The following is a 19867-nucleotide window of genomic DNA, read 5'->3' as shown; positions in this document are numbered from 1 at the left end:
ACAGCCTAAAACTGCAGCAAAGCCCGATCCACGTTCCCGGGGTGTCGAAATGACAGATGACTGAACAAAACCATTCTGAACCCCAATCCAGATGCACCTGCGCGGAGATTACAGCTTTCTGTCTTGTTTTAAAGGGCCAGCGTTTTTAAACCAAGATCTCAAAAACCATCCGGTCAAGAGAATACAAATCAACGTAATCAAGAATTTATCTGACTGGAGTTAAAAACAAAACAAAACAAAACAAAAAACACAGAAACAACATTATTAAATATATTGCATATAATATACTATTAAACTGAAACAATTTGATGATATGCATCCATTTAAATTGATATCAACTGCTTTTTAAATTGCAGTGTACTTTGTGTCGATAAATTTAGCACCAAGGTTAATACTGCAACAAACAAAAGCCGTTCTATGCAGTTTTACACATTAGTACACAGCGTACCATTCGACAACACGCACGCACAAACAGAGGAAAAATAACATTTGAATCTGTCAAAATCTTCTGCAAAAGGGTAACGTTAACCCGTGTTTAACTTACTCCCGTGCTCCTGTCTAAGTTTCCTGTCGTTGCCGTCAGCTTGGTGGTATTCAGCCCTACCAGGGATGGTAGTGTCTGCGACATCCAGTTGGTGATCATAGCCATAGTGCTAAGCACAACCCCAATTTTGAGTAAAGGCACCGACATCTCTGCTTTCTGACTCCCACAAAAACCTTCATTCTGAACATTCGAGAGAAGAATACTTTTGGCGACCCATGATGCGTGCGAACGCTTGGTGCAACACCAGTGCCCCTGGCATGGACGATCTCGCTTTGGACATCGCTGGCAAATTAATCGAAGGAGGATTTTTTTTTTTTTTTTTTTTTTTTTTGCAAAGGAGCAAAAAAAGCCCGACAATGCTGCCGTGTGAGAGCCTTCTTGCGGTAAGCTGCGAGGCTGTCCTGCAGCAGTAGATGGAGAGAATACAATCTGTTGTACGTTTCCCTGCACTGAATTAAAATTAGCCTATTTTTTTTTTTCTTTTGAAACGAACCCCTTGATCTGACCCTGCCTCTTATGCAGTTGAGAATGTGTGAAAGTGGCTACAGGCAGTTGGGAATGGGTAAGGGGGAGGTGGTACTGTGCAACAGCGCAATGTGATGTCAGGTTCGCTTTGCTTACGAGAACGCCCTTTTGTTGCCACTAGGGAGTTTCAGCCCGGGCTTGTTAAATTGGGTTTTGTTGCCGAGGGTTCTTTCCCTGTGCAATTGCAAAGAACATGTCGCTAAGGTTTTTGTTATTGATTGGATGCTAAGCGCTTGACTATGTCAGGGGACACTTTCTGCCACAAATGCATCCTGAGCGGAACAATGGAAAGCAATACTATTTATAGCACCATTCTGCATCCTGTTTTTTGTTTTGTTTTTTTTTACGTTGGATTTATCTGTATACATGTACCCACATTGATTAAAATTGTGGATAAGTGTTTATTCATCTCATAACACATTGTGATCATTCGGTATCCTATTAGTTACCTACAATAATTACACGTTTACATTTGTAAATAGATTTACAATGTTTTCACATACTACACATAATTCCTATATACATGACAACAGTTCATTTTTAACACATTTCCACAGTTAAATGACACGAGCATGAGAAGATGCGCTAGCTATCTTTTAATATCACTTGGGATCTGTGAAATTACAAAAGTACAAAGGTAATAGACAGGTAATATATGCCCAGTACTATGCCCAGTGATTTTTGCGATATGTTTTTCATTACACCACAAAAAACGAGAGACATTTCTGCAGTGGTTGCACTTCTGTTATTCAATGATGTTAACAGTTTTTAAAAGATGGAGTCTATCGCCCCCTTGTAGTTCGCTAAGCTATTGCGTTAAGTTATTTTAGTTTTTATACTGAATATATATTTCTCCCACATTCTGATACTGTATTCACGGGGCTGAACGGATGGTTACTGGACATTTAACAAGTGGTGTCGCCAATCGTAATCCTTCTTACTCTGCTATTATATTTATAGTTGTATTCATTTATAGTACTAAAGACCTATGTTTGAAGTGGGAAAGAACACCGATCATGTCGTGACCTATTTTCTAAGAATATATATATATATATATATATATATATATATATATATATATATATATATATATATATATATATATATATATATATATATATATATATATATATATATATAAATCTAAAACACAAATAAAAACCACACTGGGCATATAAATAGCAGGGTATTTTTAGAAACAAGCAAAGACATCACGTCCGCTTGTACAATGCCAAACGCACAACAGGCTAAAGGACTGACAGATGGAGCACCGTTTGTACAGGTTACAGCTAGAGAGTGACTGTACCGGCAATGACTTCCCGACCCACATGCAACTTCAACACCCACTGATCACCCAGCATCCTCCCCAATAAAACGAACACCAATGACCTTTGCGCACGAGTTCATGCTTTTCCAGTAGGATTGTTTCTTGAGCCAGTCCCCATATAGTAACAGAAGAGTCTTTGAATTCAGCCAAAGTTATATACGTGACATGTTTATATATAGTTTGGCAACAACTAAGATAACTTAGTAATTGGTAAGTACTGACCACTACTACACCTACCATCTGAACACAGGCAGCATCTAAATCACATTACATTTTCGTGTAGATAGTCCTGACTTATTGCTTGTAAAAACACCAATTGGATCTGTTCAGTTGTATACCTTATTGCTCTAGGAAACAGAATGAAGCGGCTGTATACTTTCAATCGTACAAAAGTTCTTGACAGTAATTGAATGAGTCACTTCCTTGGATTTCGTTCCCATCCAATAAACTGTACATATAAATGAACTCCCAATGTAAAGACCCATTTCACAATGGCACTCCTACCCTTCAATACATCTCAAACCTGATCATATAATCTAATGTATATCTAGCTGCCACCAAAAGTATTTTAGTGGAAATATTATCATTAGGCTTTATCCAATCTACAGCAGTGCTATTGATATGAACTCGTCAGTTTACCACATTTCTTTGACAGCACACACTATACACAGCTCTCTCCTTCGCAGAACACCTGTTGTTTATTCTTTCAGTTCTTGACATAAAATGTGTTTCACAGTGCTTCAAATCCCTGTAGTATGGGCAATTCACTTTTCAGTCAGTTTTAAGTGGTTTGGTTTGACCTGTTCTTAACTATATATACAGTATATAAAGAACAGGTATATTATGGAAAGTAATGTAATACTCAGACAATAATATTCTGTACACAGAGCTTTTTGTGTGTTGTACAGTATCAGTTTTAATTGCATAGCCCATTAGCCACCTTGCTTTTTATGTTATAAAATGTATTTAGATTTTTAAAAAAAGACACATGAAAAATATATTTCTCTAGGTTTTAACAGTTATCTCTACGATAATAGATCTTATTAAGTTTCTCCATAATATGACTTTCATTGTATTGTAGGTTCAGTATTTGTTTTTCCTTGAATAGTATAATAATGCAAGAAGATCATTAAATTCAAATCCAACCAATACAGTATATAAACATAAAGCCCACATACTCAACCGGCTCTCTGCAATGGTACTGTCATGCACAGAATCATTATGTACGTTTGTGTTTGTTTTACACTGACAGCTGCTATTGAAAGTAATGTTCTTGAGAGAGAAATACAAAAACTGCAGGTTTTGCAAAACAATAGGCCTACTAACCTCTCTGAGATAAAATGGCATTCTAATAATAGTTCTGCCACCAGGTAATTCCAGTAATATGTTTTAGAAAGTAGCTAAAAGCTGTTTAGCTTGTCAAGTGGATGTTACTTTAAATAGCTGATTTCTCACAACTGACCATTGAAGACTGATCTCCATACAAACCATTCATGTTCCCACTGACAATGATACACGTTTCACAGGCCTGTTTAAAATCTCTGTTAGCAATGCATAGAACACTCGTTCCTGCTGTGACACCTCCTCTGCTCTCCCAGCTCTCTTTTAAATATTGATAGCTGCTTCCTCTCTCTCTCTCTCTCTCTCTCTGAAATCATTAATGAGAGTAGCACTGTTTTGTTGTCCTTGTTTTTTCTTTTTTTTTTCTTTAACTTATAAATTGACCTCCTGCCCAGGCCAATTAAAACGAAATCTTTCAGCTGTGCATTGCTGCCACAACAACCCACTTTAGTGCTGTTAGGAGCATTTCTATTCAAGTTCAGGGAGGCAGACAGACAGACACACATCTATAATTTAAAACTTTCCTAGGTGAATTTAAGGTAGCTTATCATTATCTAATGTTTACTTTGCACACGAAACCAGCCAAATATTGCAATAGCACTCAGAATCCACTAGAGGGAGCCATGATTCATAATGCACGCATGATGCAGGACCAAGGTTGGAGACCGCTGATCTAGTGAGTGCTGAGGGCAGAACAATGGAGACCTTTATGTACAACATGTCTATTACATGGTAGAGTTCCTTATGAAGGTAAAGCATCAGAAAAGATTTACAGGATTGTATACAAAAGACACTAACAAGCATTAAACACGTCCAAAACCACTGCAAAAAATATCACTGGATAATGCATACTTGTTTTCACATTTTTAGGTCAAGTGCAAAGAACAAATGCATTCCACAAAACATACTACCAGTACTTCAGATTTCAAACATACCACAAAAGTACTACCCAAAGATCAGTATACATTTACATTTTTACCAGCCAGTGATTTGTTTTTGTGAGAGAATATTAGATAAATAAATAGCAACTAGGATGTTGCTCAGATCAGATGTACAGTGCTTATTTGTGGAATCTGTGTTTGGGTCAATGTAGTAGATTTGTGCCAGTGTTCGGAAATGGGACCACTGCCATTGACTCACAGATCTCTCAATTGTGAAGCCAGCTTTACGATATCTTACTCCAGTTTTGTGCCAGTATTAGGAAAATGTTGTCTGCAATGCAATAGGAGACAGTGACAACAGCAGTGAAATGATCTGAATGAAGGTTGTGATTAAAGGGTTGAGAGGCTGCTTAGGGTCTACTGAGACTCGTCTACTCTGCACAAAATGACCCCGGTGGTCTCATTTCAGAAACAGATATCTAGTACCTCTGTTCTGAAGGCACTGTTTCAGCTCATACAGATGGGTAGGGCAGCCTATACCCAGCACGACTCAGTTTACAGACTTCCGATCCCAGTGGAACCAGACCAGAGATAAATAATGCACTTTAAGCAGGAAAAGCCAGGAGAAGGGAAATGTTTTAGACAGGCAGCAGACTAGACAGGGTGATGTTCTGAAACATTAAAGAACTACAATACGTCAAGTACATTAGATTTTATTTTGTCACCTTGCTATTTAAAAATAGGATTTCCTCTTTAAAATTTGAAAACCAAGCGTCCAGGAATATTGAGATTGTTTAAAAAGAAACAACTACTGGGAAAACTTACATCTTCTTCCCATACTAATTGCTGCCCTGGATACTGATTGCAGTCTTATATTTTGAACACACATTTATATATATATATATATATATATATATATATATATATATATATATATATATATATATATATATATATATATATATATGATTGAGTGCAAACAGCCAATCAGCTTCCAGATCTAGCGGGCTTCTACTTTGCACAGATGCCCGCTGGTACGTTGAAGTACTTAACTGTGAATTACATTTTAAAATCAATCTGCGGTAAATAACGGCTTTTCCCCTTAATATTCTAATCTACAATTTATCTGATAACATAAAGAGCAACTTAAACATACTTTCTGACACTGGTCAGGGAAAGGGAAATCATGTCTGTGACAGGTCACTGTAATGAAGGCTCAATTCGCAGCTACTGGACAGCAAATCAACCGGAAAGATACGATTGGTCCACAATTCTGTCATCGGCTGGATCCAAACCACACCCTCCCTCAAAACCAGCCAGTCAAACTGCCAACCCTGTTTCAGTTCTTTCCGCACAAGCCAATCCACTGCCTGCCAGCTTGAATGAGTCCGACTCAATACTACATGGACTATTCAACAACTGAACATGTCCAGATAAATTATAATAAGAAAGAGTAAGACCCCAATAAATAAATATGTTAGCAATAATAATAATTTTAATAACAATAATAATGTTTTCTCTACATGTTGTTTTTCTGTTCTAATTGTGTTAGGGACTATTTTCCTCAGTGGAATGTTACCTGGCGAAATAGCAGAAGTTCACGGTAAATATAGGTTTTTTCTAAGAGAAAATAAATAAATAAATCGTTTTCTAATAACGATAGAGCCTTCAATGTGGGCTCTACTGTGTGGCAGATGATCTTGACTTTCATTAGCACCCTCGTCTATAGCTCGGGACGCATAACTCCAGTCGCGGAGTTACATATAATTACTAAGACCTGTATTTACACCCACTTTTTTAAACTTAATATTTTATTCAAAACTTGAATGCTCAAACTGAAGACTTCTAAGGGTAAGATAAGTTACAGTAAATGTCAGCAAAAACTAAAGAGAAAAAACTGAAATGTGTTGATTGCATAAGTATTCAGACCCGTCAACTCAATATTTGGTGGAAGCACCTTTGGCAGCAATTACAGCCGCAAGTCTTTTTGGGTAAGTCTCTACCAACTTTGCACACCGGCTTGGTGCAATTTGTGCCCATTCTTCTTGGCAGATTTGCTGAAGTTCTCTCAAGTTGCTTGGGGATCGCTTATGGACAGCAGTTTTCAAGTCTTCCTGTCACCCTGCCATACAGGTTACTTTTGTGAAGTGTTCTGGATATTGTTGACTCTTGCACATTTTCTACCCATCTCAGCCATTGAACTCTGTAGCTCTTTGAGAGTTGTCGTTGGCCTCACGGTGGCACCCCTCACCAGTTTACTCTTTGAGGGACGGCCTGATCTAGGCAGTGTCTGAGTGGTACAATGTCCCTTCCATTTCTTGATGACCGAGTAGACTGTGCTCACAGGGATATTCAGAGACTTTGATATTTTTTTGTACCCTTCTCCTGATCTGTGCTTTTCAATGACTTTATCCCTGACTTGCTTTGAAGGTTCCTTGGTCTTCATGGTTGAGTCTTGCCTTAAAATTCACTACCTGACCAAGGAACCTCACAGAGACATGTTTTTATTCTGAAATCATGAGAACCACTAATATTGCACACAGACAGAAGCCATTCAACTACTTGTGTGGCTCATTAAGGTCATTTTGTGCACCTGAATTAATTTAGGTTTGCCACAGCAAAGGGTTTGAATACTTATGCAATCATGACTTTTCCATTTTTATTTCATATTAATTATCAATTTACTTCTTTCTTTTAGTTTGTGCTTTGTATGTGTGGAATAGGTTGTGTATATAACACATATTAATTCCTACTTCAAAGTGTCATGACTGCTAGCTTTAAAGCAAAAAAATGTGCAAACTGTGAGAGGGTCTGAATGCTGTATGCAAGGCACTGTATAAGGTACCAGACTAGGATAAAGAAAGATCCGATTACATGACATACTTTTCCTCTGTCATTTCACCAAGTGAGTGAAATTGTCTCCATGCCTTCTTGTTATTAACTAGCTGCTCTCCCTAATAACTGATATGCTTTCAGCCAGTGGAATGGTTTGACCCTGAAAACACTGCTGAGCTGAACTCTCATTAGAAGTGCAAGTGTAGGCGATTACCTGACTTTAAGGCTTGCAACTGAGAGTATGGTACCCGTTTCTTTTGTTTAAGCTCTAACATGTGCTTCCGTTAACTGCACACATGAGATCTACACAACGAATCGAAGTACATTGTAAGTATGAATTCCACATCTATAAACAGTGTTCACAAATTTCCCAGTCAATGTGTTGGTGCAAGGGAAGTTTAAGTGTTTACCTTTAGGCTGAATTTCAAGGAGAATTTCAAGGTGAGACTTATCTTGTCCTTCTTTTCTCTATCTGTAATCAATCCATTTCTTAAAGTGTTGTCTCCTGATTTGTTCACCAGTTTATTCTGCCTCTATAAAACACTCCCATTTGTAGCAAGCTCTCTCTTTTGAGCTTTGTTTGTTCCAACCATCCTCCCCTCCATCCCCTAAACTTTACTATTTTCTTATTTCCTATACAGAGCCCCGCACCGAGTCTCCACTGGGGGGGATATTGATCACTTCCCCTAGCTTCTCAGGTATCTGCCATTCTAGCATTATGTGCGCTAGTGCGTTTCTATCTCTACTGGACCTTTAGTTCCTCTACTCTCTCAAACTTTGTAATTATACTAACATCTGTTTCCTTAGAGCCCCCTCTAAGTGCGGTTGCTGCGTAATCATATGGGCCTCTCTATCTTATTTTCTTCCTTCAAGGACTTGATCACAAGTTCGGTCCCGTCGAGTCAGGCCATTCTCCTCCCCTGGGTGGCTTTGCATCCGCATCCAAGCCACCGCCATGGTTCTCCTGTGAGTAAGGGACTAGCACTTTATGTTTTCCATTCGACCAGCCTTCAGTCACCAAGCTTCCCAATCACGAGACTTGCTTTCCTATACATTTTTTCCCCTTCAAGTAAATAGCGTTCATCGAGTCTGCTATAAATCACCCTATAAAAAAAATTGCTATCTCTATAAACGTTTCACCGATACTCTGTGAAATAGGACGCAAAGCAGAATTTAAATAAACCGGATAGACTTTTAGTATGGAGCACTGCATTATTCAGCTGTTGTTTTGCAGAGAGTTAAGGGAGTAATACATATTTGATGACTTTGGATTTTAGTATCTCAGAACAGCAGATTGTGTTGTTTTTATAGAGTGTTCAAGGCTCAGTCAGAATGACCCTGCTAAGTCACGCATGCATTACATGCAGCTGGTTAAAAACAAATGGAGTGCAACTGCATTGAGTACCAAATCCATTGCAACCTCAAAACATATATACAGTACATTAAAACGTGTGTGAGTTATTACAGTATTTTGGCCACTCCTTAAAGAAAAAAAAAAATCTGAACTATCTGAATCTGAAAAACTATGAATAATTTGAGCAATTTTGCTCCAATGTTGCAGCTGCACAGTTCCTTGAGCCAGGCAGAACAATCAGTATGACTCAAATTATACTTCAAATATACATCAATGCAACTACAATATGATTGGACCAGCCAGCTCCATTCTCTCATCCTTTTCACGTAAAAAGCTGATTTTATCAGTACCTACATTTCATCTTTCATATTTTCTAGGTTTCCTCCAGTGAGTAAATCTGCATTAGCTTGTTTAAATCTTAAATAGTGGTTTATTAAGCCAGCCCTAATACACAAAGGCAGTTTAATTGTTTAGTTTTAGAGAGTTAGGCCCAATTAAAGTGTGAAAGCATATTGAGTAGTACTTCCATTTTCTTTACATAGTAATGAATGTCCTTATATAATTCCCCCAGTAAAACCTTTATCTTTTAATATGATCCATATGGAATAAAGGAGACAGGGTTAATATATTCTACTGCTGGAATGCAGACAGTCATGGATGTTCAAGGTTCAGATACTCTAACTTTAATTAACGGCACTGTATTAAAGTACAGAACTAGCTTGCAAACCACATGTGTTTTATTCAGCCAACAGCTGGAGGCAGGGAGTGCTCCTTTTACAAGGACAGCAGTTGTTTTTTGTGATGTTTTTGTTTGATAACTCAGGTAAACATGAACAATGGTCAAGGTTTGTTTGACAATTCAAATATTTGTCTCTGGCTAAATAAACATGCCAAAGGAATGTCTGAGTCACGCTCTCAATGTCACACATTCAGATCAATGATTTTTATGCTAACAATTGTCCTCTGTCTGGATAGGTCATCATATGTCAAACCTAGCTGTAATGAAGACTTGAAATGCCATATTATGAACTTCTGAATATCATAATACATAACTAGTCCTTGAAGTGACCTTACCTCTCACACCTAACTAACATTATACACAACATTTGGTTAAACATGTTAACATTCTTGCTTACAACAATTTACAACATTTGTTCCAAGAAAATATAAACTAGGATAGGACCCAGGGGAACTTGAAAAGATGAGAAAACAAATTGTATTTTAATTAATTTCAAAAGGTGGTAACAGTTTATAGATATGGACGCTATGCGATACACACACACACACACACACACACACACACACACACACACATATATAGTAATTAGAATATACTTGAGGATATCACCAAATCTGCAATTAACTCAGGTTACCTGATTTATAATTCATAATAATTACATATTGCAAAAGTTAATGAACATTACAAAATTATGTGATTTAAAAAAATGTTAGCTAGCCAGAGGACACACTTTTATAGCAAGTGTTACCAGGACAATTTATGATGTGAATTTTTTTATTACAGAAACCTACTGTAGCCAGAAAACACAGATGATTGTTTTCTGCTACAGTGACCACCAGAGTACCCCCTTCAATCAAGCCATTGCCTTTGAGTGTGCTAAGCCATGTTAAAGCACTTCTATTAAATGGCAAGAAAAACCGTTTTGTCTTGTCACACAATATTTAATTCATGCATGCTTACAAATACAACAGATGGAGAAATAGCATTTCAAGGAGTCCCAAAAAAACAGAGCATATGCCAGTGTTGTATCTATTTGTCGGAAAGAGGGGGAAATACATTAGAAATCAACTTGTACAGCAAGGCATTTTACTCACTAATAAGAGGAGTATAGAAATCATTACAATTTGTACGCTAGCATGATAAAATAACTTTGTCAAGCTCTGTTTAATAACAGTTTTCATTAATCTTTAACACTAACCTTTTCTAAGGCAATCAGGATTTGTGAAACCAGTAGACCATCAATAAAATAAATAAACCCCACTGTTTAGCACTAGATAGATAGATAGATAGATAGATAGATAGATAGATAGATAGATAGATAGATAGATAGATAGATAGATATAGATGGGCTTCAGTGACGTCATAAATTATGAGATCGAAGGTCGAGTTTATAAACTGTAAAACCCGAGATGGAATTGCTTTTCTGTAACTCACTGAAGAGGCCCATCTATTATTTTTTATAATACATGGATACCCTTGTGATGCTAATATTAAAGAAGACGAGGTTCAGCAGTACAGTTCGGTTTTTTTAAACGCAGTGTTTCAGTGCTGTACAGATGTTCTATGTCGTTATCCGTGTCTCTGGTTTCGCTGAGATACGAATGTACCAGCTTTACATCTTTTTCTTTTTAACCTAGTCTCATTTTGTTGATCATTAGTGAACATTTCTGTACTGTGGGTGTTGTCGAGTGATTGAAAACGAAACATTTTGTGTTTGAATTGAAATTGAAGGTCTCGAGTAGTCGAATGGGTCAAATTTCAAGTATATTTTCCTTTAGAGGAATTATCACTTTTTGACGTCACTAGTGTGGTATTATGCCTTTTTTTTAGAATGGCTCAGGATGCAAATATAGCTTTCATCCATGAATACATATGATTTTTTTATCTGCACAAAAGTTTTAAATTATTAAAAAAAATATTCAGCATGTTGCTGACAAAAGTCCTTCTTCAGCAGTGTAGAAAGGGTTCAATTGCTGTATGTATGTACTTATTTATTTTTAAAACTGAAAAGAAAAAACTTGTGTCAGCAATAATGCAGTATAAACTTACATTCCCTGAAAATAAAAGCTTTTTATGCACAGTAAATCAGAGCCTTTCCACTGAGGCATGTTCTTTATGCAAACTGGTGACAAGCTTGACAGAATGAGATTTACAACAGAAAGATGCCAAGGAAATGGAAACAATATATCCCTCAATCAGTAGAAAATCTGAAACTGGGAGCATTACAAATATGATTCTCTTTTATTTGAAAATATTTTAGCATTTTAAATATATTTTATAATATATTCAAAAGCAATACATGCACTGTTCTGTACTGAGATACATAAATCACACACTATAGCTACAGCAACCAACACTACATTAATAATTGGCACATACATACATACATACATACATACATACATACATACATTCCCTAACATGTAAAGTAATGTTTTGTAACAATAGCAAATTAAGTCAGCCCCAAGGAGATTACTGAATTATGGCTATCCTTATAGCAGTTTTGTAAAAGTATCAAATGAGTAAAACTATAATGATTGCATGAAAATATTTCAAGATAAATCTGCATAAAATGCCCCAAACCATCAGTTATATCTATCACTGTTGTTGGCTTGTTCTGTTATGTGTTACTTTAAAAAAAATGAAAAATGCTAATAATAATAATAATAATAATAATAAATAATAATAATAATAATAATAATAATAATAATAATAATGGAGCCTCTACAAATTAGAATCTCTGCTGTGTCACATTATCTTTGTGACCTTTCTCAACTGACTTTGCTCTCTCTTTCTATCTTGTATCTTTGTCTTTCAAAGACTGTCACTTACAGGGAATTAACCCAGTTCTAGTTGTATTTAACAAACCGCTTGGAACCCTGTAACAGACTGTTACAGCCGATCTCAATAGAAAGCGAACAACCCGTACTTTTGTGTTGCTTTCTGCGTTTTAAAGAACACTTTGGGGTTTAATAGACAGGATAGGAGGCACATTCACAGTCAGCATTAAATATGACTGTTTTTAATATTTCAATCCCATGTCTTCTGTTCACTGATTTACTATGTTGCAACATTCTGCTTTAGCATCTCAACAACTTGTTATGGACTTATTTTATTTGTGTAATCATATTATTGATTCACACACAGAAACACTTTTAAATATCCAGACCAAAATAGAAAATACACAATCAATCTTGAGTAACATATTTGATTAGTCTTTACCAGAATAGGCCACTATTTCAAGTATTATTAGCAATTATAAAATGAACATCACAAAACTATAGTTTCCTATAGTACCATAGGACATCTTTAGGAAATTATAGTGTTTTTGGACAATACTCTAGTATTTCACTTATACAAGTCCAGGGGTCAAAGAATCCCAAATCCCAGTTACATTACTCATATCATTAACCATTTGTTTAAACTAGTTTCAACTGCATAGCCAGTTTGTTCCACTTGAAGTTGTCTGTATCACGACCCTTACCACCATGTGTTAAAAAGCCAGTCCGATCATGAATCAGTTCTTAATGATAGTTGAGAAACTTCCATTGAATGTCTTCCCCTAATCTTGACATGGGAAAAATATACATCAAATAACTATTTTGTTTAACCCAGAGTACTGCTGAATTGAACATTTTGAATAACTTTTTTTAACTTGATTTAATTTGAAAAGCATACTGGACTAAATAGAGTTGGAGAACGCTTGTTTAGCCTCAGGGCTCTGACTCTTTGGAACTCTCTTCAAGCTTTGTTGCCTGATGCTCTCACTGTCCCTTGCTTTAAATCAACTCTCAAGACCCACTTGTTCTCTCTTGCTTTCCATGCTCTTTAAGCCTGATATCTGATATTAGCTGCTGTGTTGTTGCTACTCTTTCACGTATTATGCTACTATCATGTATTATGCACTGTTTCTTTTTTTTTTTTTTTTTACTGTACATCATGTATTATGCATTTCTCTGTATTTAAAGTATTATGGATTTTCTTTTTGTTACTGCATCTTGTAAAGCACTTTGTGAGGGTGGTCCACGATGAAAGGCACTATATAAAACACAAACTTAAAATTGATTTGAAAATCCTTCCCTTTGCTCTCGTTTTTTCAATGTGAGCTAAATCGTCACCTTGAAGAAACAATGGGAGGCAAGCGATGCTCCATTTCTGGCAAATATCCATATGTTATATACTGTAACTGTATGTTACAGTATATAACACAAGATTCATTTTACCAGACAATAAAATTAACGCAACTTTTTTTTTTTTTTTTTTTTTTATGTAATCTAATGTATGTAATCTACTAGGACAATCAAAAGCAAACCGTTTCTTGATGCAAATTAGCTAGGTATTATTGGATTTGATTTCATGGTATCATTTTTAGGTAGTTTAAATAAAATCAGACAGCGTGTATGTTAAACCAATATATTGTACAAATATTGTACTCTCAATATCTAGTTTCATGTTAATAGTACTGTAGTTCAAAATACCACTCCGACTCATTCAAACACACTTGTCTAATCATCTTACTCTTAACAAGGTAGGCGTATAAATAAAACTAATCTATTTTTCCACTGCAAAACGAAAAGCCCTTTTGTTGCCAAAAATACTGCGAGCGTAAAAGGCTGAGAACGGAATATTTACATATATAGTGGACTGGAATTGTCTTTCATTCATAAGGTTTGAAACTGAACACCACATTATGGTGCGTTAAGACCGTTAAGCTACATTTTTATAAATTGCCATTGAGAGGTTGCTCAATTGAATCCGTTTCAGTAACAACAGCGTTACCAACCCCACATCTAAATCTCCACCCCGCATGTACTGCACATATTACCGGACAGTAAGTAACCCATGCTACTGATCCGGTTTCGTGCAAAAATCTACCTAATTCTCCGTAGTATTTTCAAATTCAAAAGCCTTATCTCTCACACATTTAGCTCTAATCGAGGATACTATCGCTTTAACTGGGGGAAAATGGCGTTTGTAAACCTACTTGGGTGAGTTCTGTGCCCATCAAGATGAGAAGGATAAGACTCATAAGCTTGCTTGCAGGCTGCATTTCTTGCATCCGGTGCCAGGACCAGCGCTGTTATCTGCAGGTCGTTCTCACACTATTTTCTTGTCCTTTCAAAAGCCCCCCTTTTCTGGTTGCAGCCTTCCCTGCAGCCTTCAGCACCCAGATGAAAAAAAGCAAGAATTCTGTCTTGCACAGCCGTCACTTTGCATATTTATTGTATCCCCGTTTCTGACAGAGTCTTTTTTTTTTCTTCCACTGTCTTTAACGGCTGCAGCTCGGCTTGTTAGGTATTTGTAAGGGAAGAAATTCAACGGAGCACGAAACGATTGTCCTGGTATTGCCAAAAGTTTGCTTAAGAAAAAGAGGGGCAGACAGGAGAGCGAGATCGAAAAAAATACTAAGAAGCAGGCGCTAGCCACGGTGCTGAAACAGGATGTGACATCAAACAGGCGTGGGAAATTCAAATTCGATGAGTAGATTCTTTCACAGCGAATGCGGTTTTTCCCTTTGGATTTTTTTCCTTTCTTCTTTTAAATGACAGATTTAATAATCTTGGTGACAGACTATAATTAAATGTGGCGTGTCAAAATGCTAAATAAACCCCAAAGTAAAGTGTGAACCATTATCAATACTGGATTATGTGCCGCTTGTGTTGCTATGGAAACTGCCTCCTCCCTTGAGCTCTTGCTGTTCGGAAACAGTGGAACTGAACAAATAGGCTTGCTCAATAAATTGACGACTAAAGTCTTATTTCAAGGGACCTTAATAAGCCTGTCAGCAGTGCTGTCTATGAATTTGTGTTAAGAGGAAAAACATATTGTTTATTATTTGCAAGAAACATCAAGGTTACTTTACCTATTTTTTTTTTTAATGTTTTGTGAATATGTCCTATAGAAGGTATACTCAATTAGCTTTCTCTTAAAGGAAATAGGCCTATAACAAGATAGGGATGGGACATATTATCTTAAAGAGTCAGGGACAGCAACAATGAAACGTTATATTTATGTGTGTGCAACCCATTGTGATATTTAACAGTCTGTTTATACAGGTTTTAACATTCATTTTGCTAATAACCCCCTGTTGAGTACCAGGATCCTATGTAGGACGCAGCTACAAGTGATTGCTACCATCCTATCCAGTAAGAAAAATGCAAGAAAACAATTCAAGCTTCTCACTATTCAACAACTTATAAACTATAGGTGGTCTGGGTTGTAAATATAAACATATCAGGGATTTTTATTAATTGGTGGTTAAATGGATTCCTTAAATACCATATGTGCCTTCTAGAGCCTTAGCTATATGCCAACTGTCACGAGTGTTGTATATTTGAGCCACTAAAGATCAGGTGTTCTACTTATAATATACTAACTGAAACAGTAAACATAGAAACTGTGTTTTGTTGACTATCTGGGGGTTAGTTTTCCAGTAAAGAATCACATTCAGCAATGACGGCCCTGTTATAAGTCCAGCTGATTTATATGAACATTTCTGAGATTGGGTTTCAGATCGGGTTTGTGTTGGTCAATTGATTGTTAATCCAAACAATCAGATGGCATATTTGTTGCCACTGCCAGTATCAAACTACAAATAAAAACAATGAGGTGCTAATAGGATGAGATGATCATTTTCATTATGAGGTGTGACAGTGAAGCTTTCCTGACTTAACTGATTGTGCCTGTTTGCTATGAAAGGGCATGCCTGTGTTTCTGTGTGTGAATACGCATCATGTCGGATGATGCCAATGCTCAATTAAAATCAGTTCTCCCTTTCCTAATGTCCATTGCAGATGTTCACTGACCAAGATGAGCTCAGCAAGTCATTAGTTGTGACTGCTCCAGAATCTTATCTGTCTCCTTACTGATGTCTGCTAAGTCAGAATGTGATTGCATACATCAGCGGCCAGAGACCTTTACAGTGGCAAATACCCTTTTCTGTTAGCCGCCTTTGAAGGGAAAGATACATTAAGCCTGTTGATAGTGAAGCATTTCTGCTTGGGTGATATAAAGCATCTAATATTGTATTCAGAGGAAACTGTTTAATCTAATATTCATGATAGAAATCCACTTTTCACTGCTGCCCTTATTAAATGCATGCAGGAAAATGGACTAATACAGAAGGGTTTGCTAACATGTGCTATAATTCACATCACAACTGCACTTGATTTGCAGGTATATCTGTATCTGAGAGTACACATCTGCTGAAAAAAAAAGTTACTACTGGACTATTCGGATTTCTACACTCAACTTCCTGGAAGGCAATGGAAGAGCTCGTTTATAAGAATGGTCCAGTACCTCTCTAGAACAATTTAAATTTCTTGCAGACTCTTCATGTCAAATTAGCTCCCCCAGACCTGCCAATTGTTATGGCAGGTGTTTATTTTTGTTGTCCCACCCCTTTCGATCTACATTATAATAAACTTCATTACTGCAGGTACAGCATTGATATTACATAGCATGTTTCTTTTAGTGTTACAGTCACAAAGAAGGCTGTACAAAAGCTTCAGTCACTCAAGAACAGCAAACCCAGACGACTGTATCGGTCTAAGTTGTAAGAGTTTCCAGTAAGAAAGTATACAGATACCGATATGTGTGCTTTCAACTGTAAAAGGGCACTGCTTCCTTTGAAGGTAATTGACTTCAGCACAGTAAGTGTTTTAGTTTGTAAGCTATATAACAAGATCTAAAAGCTTGCCTTTGTTTTTTTTTTAGAGCGAATGTATTATTCTCCTGCACTAAAGCCCTGCACAGTGACCACAATTCAAACTAGGAATGAGAACAATAAATTCAGAAAAGCAATGGTGAGGGACACAAGCCTGCAGCCACTGATTAGTTCTCTCATTGTGTTAAAGACCCAATCGATTCTGCAGCTCCCTTTAATTAGAATGCATTTTTTATGTTCTGTGTTTTATTATTTGGGCAAAGACTGTTTGTTTGATGTTTTATTGAACTTGAATTGTAATGTTAGCCCATTTAACATTTTATAATCTAGTGTACAACTATTGTGTGTTTTTTAAGTTAAGTTGATTAAACCTAATTTATTTTGCATCAGAATACTATACATTAATCTTTATTTAGTAAGAGCTATATGGCAATCTGGAAGAATACTATAATTGTCACACTGTTGTAGCTTCAAAGGTGCTTTGTCCCTAAGGAGTCAATTTAGCACATATGAGAATTCCTTTGTGATAATAAGAGCTGCTCCTTGTGTTTCTCTTGTAATGCCCTTTTATGCTTGGAAGGATCATAGTGGTTCTGACAGTTGAAAGTGTAGCTGCATTCAGTTCAATTCTCATACTGGAAAACCTCCCTGCCTGTCCAGACTGCATCAGCAGCAAGTCAACCTTTTCAAAAAGCAGTCCCCCATGAGTTTAAAAATAGTCTGAAAATATTTCACAAGGCTGCTACCAAATGAGCCCGTAGTGAATACAATACTTCGAATCCTGTATTTTTGGCTTCCACACTACAAAAATGACATTGCAGCTTTGGGGAGATTTTACAGATGGCAACTAAACAAATCCCAAGGCTAAAGGGTAAGGGTTATGAAAATGGGTTGAGGGCACTGAATATGCTTAGCTTGGAAAATAGAAAAGTCAGAGGAGACTTGATTGATTGATTTATTATTCTAAAGGAGATCAACCAAGTCATCCCCAGATGCTAGTTTAACCCCAGTACAGAGTCCAGGATCAGGTGACACATTTGGAAGTCAGATTCAGGAGAGTGGGTAAGAGGCGTGCGTGGAGGTGTATTGAATGGGTTCTGGGAAGAACTTTCTGTTAGGAACCGGGCGAGCACTGGCATCCTCTCTTCTCAAACTTATTATGATAGTCATAATACTCAAGTAGACTCAGTAAAATATGATCAGGATTAGGTCAGTAAAAGCACTGCATGGCACTATAAAAATGCAATCCTTACATTTAATTGTCTGCAATTGATATAATTGGCCATGTACAGCGGTTGGCATTCACTACACTTCACTGCTGTACTGGGGAGGAGGCTACTGGACAGTAAACAGCACTTGCTTTTTAAATAGGTGGTATGTTTTAGCTAGGTTAGTGGGCACTTTTTATAGACCCATATAGTCTGTTAGAGCATTGTTCTCATGAGCCCTTGTCTTGTTTATACACTTCAGTAATTAGACAGGGTGTGCGTTGATGTGAAATGACTGCATTGCCAGGTGCAAGCACCAAGATAAGCAGTAAATCAAACGCACACCTTGTGATTATAAAATGTCCCGCTCCTGAAGAAAAACCCTGGAGTACAAAAGCTTCAAGATGAAATCTAACAATAGCATGGCTTGAGATCCTGTTCATCCAAGCCATTTTATAATGAACAGCAGAAAGGTTTTTAGTTTTTTTTCAATTAGATACGAGTAAAAAGAAATGACCAGTTCAAAACGATTAATATAATTAGGGCAGGAAAGGCATTCTTGATCATATACTTTTACAGTGCTAAGTATATCCAGGGCAGTCATCCGAAATATTATTTTAACTCACAGCCTACTGCAATGCAGGCCTGTGCTGTTTGCGTCAAATGGCACCTAAACACCTAAACCCTCACCAGAAAAATTGTCTTCTTGGACCAACCAGCCTATCCAATACAACATACAGTAATTCCCTTTCGCCTCGAAAATGAACATAAAAACACGCTGGGCATAAAACATCACAATGTGAAATATCAGTTGGTATGAGAGCCATGGGCAGAGCTTACATAAGCAATCACTAGGGGTACAACTCATATCCTTAGATGACATCAAATATGAGGCATTATTAGCGCACACCCGCTACATTTAAAATGATGCTAATAATAATATAAATATTCTAATATAGGGTAATATATGGGCTGTGTATGTTATCATCTGCTAAAACTAAAAAATACCCTTTACTAAGTGATTGTAGCTAACAAAAGAACATGTGTGCTGATCACTTTTATTTTATACATGCAGTAGGTCTGAAACGTGCAGTATTTAAATGTTATAGCAGACATGTATAGGAATCTAGTACTACACTAGGATTAAAGGAAGTTCTCCGTCTGCTTGCTTTGCCCTTTAGGAATTCTTTCACCATCACACTGTCATGCATTCCTGTTTGCTGCATCGTTCTGAAACATGCAGTGTTTACATGCTTTGCAGCCACACTGCTGAGGGAAATAGCCTTCTAAGTGTTACAGAAACAGACTACCTAGTAAGAGAAGCATACTGAAAATGATAATATGCACATGCTTGCTAGAACATGTGTTTCTTTCAAACCTGCACATTTGAGATATATATATTGAATGAAGGCACCCAACAGATAACATGTATGGAATAATTGTGTCA

At 36.9% G+C, this 19867-nt stretch overlaps 1 protein-coding gene across 2 annotated transcripts in view; it reads right to left on the bottom strand.

Annotated features, from left to right (window-relative positions):
* The window catches only part of LOC121306712 (noelin), a 31301-nt gene extending 16332 nt beyond the window's left edge, over window positions 1-14969 (bottom strand). Inside the window, exon 1 of one of the 2 annotated variants that reach the window (XM_041238591.1) lies at window positions 14531-14969. In XM_041238591.1, the coding sequence (XP_041094525.1) occupies window positions 14531-14605 (75 nt within the window). In that variant the 5' untranslated portion in view covers window positions 14606-14969. Of the gene's footprint in view, window positions 1-544; window positions 1228-14530 lie in introns of those variants that run through there. The other variant, XM_041238590.1, reaches the window with a different exon arrangement.
* Window positions 14970-19867: the final 4898 nt, after the last annotated feature.

The sequence above is a fragment of the Polyodon spathula genome, chromosome 49 (assembly GCF_017654505.1).
Source record: "Polyodon spathula isolate WHYD16114869_AA chromosome 49, ASM1765450v1, whole genome shotgun sequence".
Lineage (NCBI taxonomy): Eukaryota > Metazoa > Chordata > Actinopteri > Acipenseriformes > Polyodontidae > Polyodon > Polyodon spathula.
The sequence above is the reverse complement of the archived record's forward strand: the minus strand, read 5'-3'. Positions and strand labels throughout refer to the sequence as shown.